This window comes from Dipteris shenzhenensis, chromosome 17 (genome assembly GCF_047967505.1).
Source record: "Dipteris shenzhenensis isolate YYH24624 ecotype China chromosome 17, Dip_SZ_1.0, whole genome shotgun sequence".
Taxonomy (NCBI): domain Eukaryota; kingdom Viridiplantae; phylum Streptophyta; class Polypodiopsida; order Gleicheniales; family Dipteridaceae; genus Dipteris; species Dipteris shenzhenensis.
The window spans coordinates 42,200,218-42,208,943 of record NC_141612.1 but is presented as its reverse complement, the minus strand read 5'-3'; the positions used below and the strand labels follow the sequence as shown (position 1 = coordinate 42,208,943).

Here is an 8,726-nt window from a genome sequence, read left to right as displayed (position 1 = left end):
TTATCCATGCATTGAAGTGCTCGCTTTAATTCTTCTAATGTTAGAAATATTTGTCTAAAAATCATGAGCCAAAGTTGCTATGATATTTGGCTCACCAAATAAGCATTCATCGTGGGATGTCACTATAGAATTTCTTGATTGTCAATTGCCACGTTATCATTTTCTCTAAGATGTATAGTACTTTCCTGGACATGTTTCTTGTGGGTGCTTCTAAACATATAATCATTTTCTCTATCCGCGTTCCTTGCCCACCATCCCCTTTTGAGTCTAGCCTTGTTCTGGAAAAATCTACACACACACACACACACACACACAGAAATTGTTAAGGAATTGTTATTCTAATAACCATCTCGTCTTACTTCTAGCCACACTTGCTCTTTTTCTTAATGCTTTCAAGAAAAGCTTGGTCCTTCTTATTTTGTCTCTAATCTTGGTCGTGTTTATGGCTACATTCTTAATTGCTCTCTAATCCCCTTCATTTGAGTCTAGCCTTGTTTTGAAAAATCTACTGAGGGAGAAAGAGAAATTGTTGTTCTAATAAACATCTCATCTTACTTCTAGCCATAGTTTCTCTTTTTCTTATTGCTTTCAAGAGAATCTTGGTCTTGTTTATGGTTCTGATCCACATATCAGTAAATGAGGATGTGCATCCAAATGCATTTCACCATATCTTATTAATCTTATCCTGGATGCAAGGATTTTGGAAGAAGATAGGGTTAGCATTGAGCCAAGATTTACAACTTCTACCAACCCTCTCTCTATTGTCATTTGGACAGGGTTATGGTTAGAAAAGGGGAGAGGAACAAGAGATTACACCTACATATGATATATTCATAATTGGAAACATGAGTTTGGGATGCTCTTGAAGAAACTCCTTGATCCATCATTAATTCTCAATCCACTCGGAGGGTCAATAGGTAAATCCATCAAGACAAATGCTTGTTGGTTGCCTCTCATGCTGACAAATTTCTCTTGTTCAAACCAAGAAATTCCCTTAAAGGCGGCGGGCGCACATAGCATCTCAATCTGAGGAAAAATGGCAAGAGGGGGTGCCTTTGATGGAGGCAGCATATCTAATGAGAAAGTGGGTTCCCAAAGTTAGATAGAGAGGTGCTAGTTTCCAATGCTCCAAGTCCTATTTTTTACTTCAACATTAGCCATCTTTGCTTTCTTTGAAAGAAAAGCTAGATACCCATTATAGAGACATCAAATGTTTGAAACATGTTGCCCCTTCTTGACCCTTGTATTCCTCACCCATCCCTCTAAGAAGGTTACAGAATGCCTAGGGATGTGAACATATCCCACAAGTGCATTCGCACACACCCACTTGGTAGTTTTGTTGAATAACCTTGTGTGAAATTTCACACTGATAACTCTTCTCGAGCTTGTTGATCATCTTTAGTATTTGGGGTTTCGGTTCCTTATCCTTATGAAGAATGGTCTATCTCTTTGGAGATAGGGAAGAGCTTTGTAGCCCCAGGGATAAGGGTTCTCCTATCAAGCTCAATCTTTTAGTTCGAAGGTGCTCTAAAGAAGCTGCTAGTGTCCCCCTTGGATGGGCTTGGTGTAAGAGGGGCATCCCTACACATAATGCATGGGATGGTTCCTTGTGCCATCTTTTGTCTTTTTGCGGCATTCCACTAACTCCTTGCTCGCTTCTTTGTGTCTTCCTTGCTTGGCTCCTTGCTAGCTTCCATCATTTTCTTTATGATCCAAGTCGTCTCCTTACTGGTTGCTTCTGCTCATTCTTTTGTATTGTTATCTTAGCTAGAAAGCATGTAATGGCTTCAGCCTCGGTGGAGCCTTTCGAGAAGTCCTTTTCCTCCAAATCTTGGGAAGGACACAAATTATCTTGGGATGTTGCCTTGCACATGCTCCTAGTGCATGCCCTTGCATTTGACATTGACTAGTAAATGTGGACAGCCTCCCTTCTCTAGATTGCTTGTCCCATTAGTTGATGAGCACTTGGTGCGTCTCTTTCTACCATTAAGAGTCCCATTCCTAGAAGTCTAGTTGCTCGTCAACCCATCCTCTCTTTCCATTCTATATTTATTTTAAAACATCTCTCTCAAAAACTTAGTGGAAACGATTTTGTCCAACTTGTCCTTAGTAAGAGCAATTGAAAAGTTTGTCTTGCCTTGGGAGGTCAACACTATTGAAGTGGGAGCACATAGAGAGAGAGAATATGATAGTATTTAGTGGAAGTTCCTCCTTAATGAGTAAAAAGGTAAAATAAGTAGGGTGTAACTTTAGGGTATGCACACACACACACACACACGCGCGCGCACGCACACACACGCTCTCTTAAGGGTGTGTTCACATCTATTGGTGGAAAAACCTCCTAATGAGGGAAAAAGTGCCCTAGGCCACTAATCCTAGCTTGCTAGCACCATGACAATATGTCTACAATTGTCGTACAAATTGCTCTCCATGAGGTTGGTGCTTACATTTGGGGCATGTTGTTGGGTTGGGGATCAAGTGTCTAAGCTATCACTTGTCTATAGATTGTCATTGGTTAATCCAAGTCTAAGTTGTTTAAAGTGCGATGATTGAACACTAGTCAGGGCTTACTTTATCACATTAGTAGTACGATTATTACTCAGTAGCATCTAGTACATTACTTATTAACATCGCCTTGCTAGAGGGCGCCTTTGTGTGGTTCTAAGTGTAATTTTGCAAATGTTTGAAAATCTTTTTTAGAAGTAAGACTTCAAAAGGACGCAATATATCAAGCTAAAGGTTTGTAGTTTTGAAAAGAAAACTATGATACCAACAGGTTCCCAATAAAGGAAGTAGTGCACACGAGGATTCATCCTCTTATTTTACGATTGTGATTATTACAGTGTGCATGAGGATTCATGCTTTCTTTTTATGATTGTGATTATTATAGTGCGCATGAGGATTCATGCTTTCTTTTTATGATTGTGATTATTATAGTGCGCATGAGGATTCATGCTTTCTTTTTATAGATTGAGAATAGGTTCCTCTCATTGAAAATAATTCAAAAATGTATTAACTAGTGGAAAAGGAAGGAGAGGAGTAAGCTTGGGTAATGATTACATCTCTCTATTCATGAGGGGAGGGCCCTTCCCTTTGAAGCCCTTTTACAATAATTCTTTCACAACATCTTCGTGTAGCCTAGTGGAAAGACCCCAAGTCCCCTCTTTGCATGGATGTTTTATCCTATCCCTTTGACCATAATTTAATTGGTCACCTATGAAACCAATTGAATTCCTCCATTGAAAAATAAAGACCCTTTCAAGTACTTTTCTTCTTAAGTCAAGTCATACATATGGAATAATTTGTTTGGATTAAGGGCCTTTAGAATAGGTAGACGAGAGGCATAGTTGGGGGTTACGTGAGAGCCATTAGCGGGTATTACTATTATTATTAAGGTTATTACTATTTTCATGATAGGTAGCAAGTTTTCTTTTGGTGAGCCTTCTTGAAGCCATGTGTCACAATTGTAGATGTGGGTCTTCCTAAATATCTAATGGTGTGAATTCTATGATTAAAAATTCTAAGTAAGCTACATGCTTTAAGTTCTTCATCCTAGCTTTGATGTTTATAAGTTGTGACTATATGATAATCATTCTCACATAATTAATATACTATTTGACTAGGAAACACTAATGGGGGGTGGTGGGGTAGAGCTTGAGGTGGAAGAAGATAAGAGGGAGCAACAAGAATTATGGGAGAAGAAGGATTCACGAAGAGAAAATAGAGAAGAGGGAGGCACGATGATGGAAGAGGAGGGGTTTGGGAGGACCCCTCCCCCATGGGATGGGAAAGACGTGCAGGGAGCATAGGGGGAAGGGAAGACTTTTTTTTTTTTTTTGGGGGGGGAGTTTGTGCAAATTCTTTTTTGTTTTTGCATTTTTTGGTTTTTGGAGAAGGGAAGAAGGAGCCGTTGAAAGGTGGCCGGCCGGCCGGCCGGCTAAAAAAAGACAAGCGTAGAATGTAAAGAGAACGTATACGGTATATAAGGTGTATACGAGAAGTAGTATATGCCAAATGGAGGCCGCCAACGGCTACATTGGTGTTTTTTTGAATCTACGCTCTGCCCAAAAATTCGGGGTAAAGCTCAAAAAAATTGAACCCCTCCTCTCTCTCTCTCTCAAACCTTTCTTTGCTCTTGTCTCTGTGCTTCTTTCTTTCTCCTTCTTCGTTTGTATTTCGTCTCCCTGCTCGTTGACACCTCCTCCTCCTTGCTTGCTTTCACCCTCCCTCGCCTGTTGCCACCTTTATGACGACTTCCATGGGACGGCAGCAGCTCCTCGAGGTCGAGACCACCTGCGGCTCTTTGCTAAACGAACTCCAGGTCTCTCTCCCTCTCTCTCTGTCTCTGTCTCGGTGTCTCTCTGTCTGTCTGCCTGTTATATCTCCCAACAAACTAAACATTTACACACATTCTGTCCTTAAAACTGCTAGCTTGCTTGTCCTTCCTGCAGCTGATTTGGGAGGAAGTCGGTGAAACTGACGATGAACGGGATCAGATGCTTCTTGAGCTCGAGCAAGAATGTTTGGAGGTATACAGGCGCAAGGTCGATCAAGCAAATAATTCAAGAGCTCAATTGCACCAGGCGCTGGCGGAAATTCACTCCGAAATCGTTGCTCTGGCCTCTGCGCTTGGGGATCGTCCGCCAATGGCACAGGTAGTAAATGCCGAATTGTTCGACTGATAATCGCATCGGAGCTTGCATTTGTTGGAGAACCAAAACCTTTGTGGTATTTTCACAGGTGGAAAAACGGGGCAGCTCTCTGAAAGAACAACTTGCACAATTGAGGCCCGTTTTAGACGAGATGTTACGAAAGAAGGAAGAACGTCTGAAACAATTTCTCGATATCAAAGCGCAGATTCAAAGAATTCATTCTGAAATTTCTGCATCTTCACAAACTACGGAAACTTCAGTGAATGTGACCGTGAACGAGCAGGATTTGACCCAGCGGAAGTTGGATGAGCTGCAAGGACAACTCCACGTCCTCCAAAAAGAAAAGGTCAGTAGATCAGTCTCTCGCGTCATTTAAACTTCCAAAATTTTCTCTATACCGCATTCGTGTTGTTATTTGACGGGTAGCTGACCTCCTTACCGGTTCAATTCCAGAGCGATCGACTATACAAGGTCCTTGAATATGTAAACACCGTGCACGACCTGTGCGCAGTGCTAGGTCTGGATTTCTTCGAGACTATTCGAGAAGTGCATCCAAGTCTGGATGAATCTTCCAGTAGCCAAACCAAAAGCATCAGCAATGAAACGATCAATCGGCTAGCTAGCACCATACAATCTTTACGAGAGGAAAAGAAAATAAGGATGCAAAAGGTTAGTTGCAATTCACAACACAACTTTTGGCGATATCTCCCTGCATACGGATTTGTAATGCTTATTACCTGTGTCAACAGATTCAAGACCTCGGAGCATCTTTAATTGAGCTGTGGAATTTGATGGACACCCCAATGGAAGAGCAAAATCAGTTCCAGCATGTGACGTGCAACATTGCAGCGGCAGAACATGAAGTTGTTGCACCGGGGGCACTCTCGCTTCATGTTATTGAACAGGTCCTTCCCGATCTTATCCGAAAGGAAGATACATCTACAATGTCTCAATCGATTTACTTAGCTTTCAGTAGAGTTTCCATTTAATAAATTTACGATTTCTCTTTTAATACCCCAGGCAGAGCTTGAAGTTGAACGGTTGGATCAATTTAAAGCCAGCAAGATGAAGGAACTTGTTTTGAAGAAACGCAGTGAACTAGAGGAGATCTGCAGAAAGGCTCACATCATACCAGATGGAAACATGACAGTGGACAAGACAATAGCATCCATGGAATCTGGTAAGACTGTCGTCTACTAATTGTGTGCCAATAGCATCCATGGAATCTGCTATGACTGTAATTGTGTGTCAATACAAGTCCATTCATGCTCTTGATTGTGTGTCAATACAAGTCTATCCATGGAATCTGGTAAGACTGTCGTCTATTAACTGTGTGTCAATACAAGTCTATCCATGGAATCTGGTAAGACTGTCGTCTACTAATTGTGTGTCAATACAAGTCTATACATGCTCTTAATTGATTAGCCGGCTGAAAGCTATCATTTTCTATACAGGCATGGTAGATCCAGCAGAGCTGCTTGCAAGCATTGAGGAGCAGATTGGAAACATCAAAGAAGAGGCTTTCAGCAGGAGGGACATCATGGAAAGGATTGAAAAATGGATGGCAGTTTGCGAGGAAGAAAACTGGCTAGAAGATTACAATAAGGTTGGCTGCCGAGAAACTCAAACAAAGTTTTTCCGTGCATGAGAGGGTCAGTTCATGTATGTGGCAACGAGAAGATTTCTGTAAACTTGCCTCGATTTGAACAAGTGGCAGGAGCATTTTGTTCCGAATATAGCTAACTTGTACACGGCAGAAACAGCCTAGACTAATGACTTAAATTCACAGGATGAAAATAGGTATAACGCTACTCGAGGAGCTCATTTGAACCTGAAGCATGCCGAAAGAGCTCGTGCGGCAGTCAGCAAAATTCCAGGTAAGCGGTCTTAATAAAGAGCGTAAAAACCGCACATAGTCTTCCGGGATACACACCTTTGTTGAGCTCTTGGTTCTAATTGATGCTTATAAAAACAGCTCTGGTGGAATCACTCATCACAAAGACAAGAGCATGGGAGGAAGAAAGGGGCAAACCGTTCTTATACGATGGGGTGAGTCTGAAAGCAAGCTTCTTTTCGTTAGGTTATGTATATGCCTAGTCCTTTTGTTGTGTTGCTCAACCGCCCAGGATGTATATGAGCAGGTGAGACTCCTCTCAACAGTGGAAGAATACAACATACTCCGTATAGAAAAAGAAGAAGAACGACGAAGGCAGCGGGTATGCAAATTGATCTCTCCAATAATTTTCGTTTGAGTTGATAACAGGACATGACAGCAGATCTTCAAGTGTAAAAGTTGCTTTCGCCAGTTTTCTCAAATGGACTTCTACACCTATCTGGCATACAGGATCAGAGGAGGTTACACGAGCAGTTGGTGAATGAACAAGAAACTCTTTTCGGAACGCGGCCCAGTCCAAATGGTCGCACGCCAGCAAAGAAAGCCGTTCAAGGATCAAGATTAAACGGCAGCAGCACTCCTGCCAGTCGCCGTTTATCACTTGGAGGGGCCATGTTGCAGCCAAGCGCACAACAAGAACTGCCAGCTATCAGAATGAATGGGATGATCACCCCTGTGCGAACCGTCACTCCAGGTGCCAAAGACAGCACTAGAGCCAAAGTAACACCTGCCTCTGTTAACAGAGTCCTCATACCAGAGGATGACAATTCGCCCTATCCTGGTAAGTTGCAATGTTCAACTACTACCTTCCATCTTTTGGTTGCATTGCTCTGGTTTAGCCGCCATTTTGTCCAAGTTTTTGAATTGCTCGTGTTTTTTCCTTAAGGTCTTGTTAACTTCAAACATGCCTCCAACCTACCATTGCAAGAAACGGATGCAAGTGCAATGCCATCTGCTGCTCCTCGCCAGCCACTTTCCCCGGTTTATGCCCCCGGCATGCGACCAAATACAAACATAGACGACGTTCGAGGTAATGGTGGTTATGTTGCTAGCACTCCAGCGAAGGCTGCAGTCACCTTGATGAAAAGCCCCTTATCGGGTCGAGCAGCAACGACTGTGATGGATGAAGAAAACGCCACTCCTCAGAAACAAATAGCTCCTCAGCAGCAAACTGCTCCTCAGTTCCATCAACCACAGGAGTACTCGTATGAGGAGAGGAGGCTAGGTTTTATGATGCAAACTGGCACATGGACGGATTGTAGGTAGCAATGGTTCTTGAAAGACAAGTGAGAGCCTAGTAGGTATAGAGTGTGATGGCTTTACACTGTTCCCACCATGTTGCTCAGGGCCAAGCCTGTGATCAACTCTTCCGTGCCTTGAACTGGCTACGGACTGACCTTTTGTAGAGCCAACTTGAGTTGGCACACATCATATATTTATTGAAACGCATTGTACACTTCTGCTCATCATGTATATATGGAAAACTCCACTCTCAATCACATATATTTATTCCACTCGTAAGCTAACAAGGTGGCCTCCTCATGCTTGCACTTTGACATGCAAAGCTATTGAGTGTTTTCTCTTATATTTCTTGTAAGTTTGTTGTGCCACTTTTGTGTATGTTGTTGTGTAGTTTAAGTGGGAAACTTAGGGGTAGGATGAACAAATGACACATTAGTCTAAAATCCACTTATTCCACTTGCATGGCCAAGAGGAGTTGTGGAGGTTCCCTTCTGCTTGTTAGCGTGGGCCTAGGGCTCCGGCCCAACTAGAGGCCAAGTTTTGTACTATTAGGGTTTGGTTTTTTCCAGGGATTGACCCCCCTCGCAATACACGTTAGCAGTAAATTAAAAAAAAAGAGTTGTGTGGTATTTCTCTATGCTTTCAACACATTAGGGTAGGATGAACAAATAAATGACACATTAGTCTAAAATCCACTTATTCCACTTGCATGGCCAAGAGTAGTTGTGTAGTATTTCTCTATGTTTTCAACACATTATGAACTTCTGGCTTGAAATGTGGCCTTGACATTGTGTGGCATAATGTATGTTTTCAAAATTTGTGTGCATTTATGAGTTGACATCCTTGGGACAGTTTCATGCTTTGTGCCTATTGATTTATTTTCAATCAGTGACTAAGTCCCCACTGCCTTGACCTTGTTTTAAGCTTTAAAAAAGTGC

General features: G+C 42.2%; 1 protein-coding gene across 1 annotated transcript; it reads left to right on the top strand.

Moving 5' to 3' along the window:
* Positions 1 to 4,088: 4,088 nt before the first annotated feature.
* On the top strand, positions 4,089 to 8,049 carry LOC147892143 (65-kDa microtubule-associated protein 1-like). Its single transcript, XM_087388068.1, has 12 exons — positions 4,089 to 4,321; positions 4,452 to 4,655; positions 4,741 to 4,998; positions 5,106 to 5,321; positions 5,402 to 5,557; positions 5,673 to 5,832; positions 6,107 to 6,258; positions 6,442 to 6,529; positions 6,628 to 6,701; positions 6,794 to 6,868; positions 6,997 to 7,327; positions 7,433 to 8,049. Exons 1-12 carry the CDS (start codon positions 4,247 to 4,249, stop codon positions 7,810 to 7,812), a joined length of 2,169 nt encoding a protein of 722 aa, XP_087244194.1. The 5' UTR covers positions 4,089 to 4,246; the 3' UTR covers positions 7,813 to 8,049.
* The last annotated feature ends 677 nt before the right edge of the window (positions 8,050 to 8,726 follow it).

Coding starts and splice junctions, on each gene's coding strand:
- LOC147892143 (XM_087388068.1), top strand. CDS start 4,247: ATGACGACTTCCATGGGACGGCAGCAGCTCCTCGAGGTCGAGACCACC. Junction 4,656..4,740: donor ATCGTCCGCCAATGGCACAG/GTAGTAAATGCC, acceptor GTATTTTCACAG/GTGGAAAAACGGGGCAGCTC. Junction 5,558..5,672: donor CGCTTCATGTTATTGAACAG/GTCCTTCCCGAT, acceptor TTAATACCCCAG/GCAGAGCTTGAAGTTGAACG.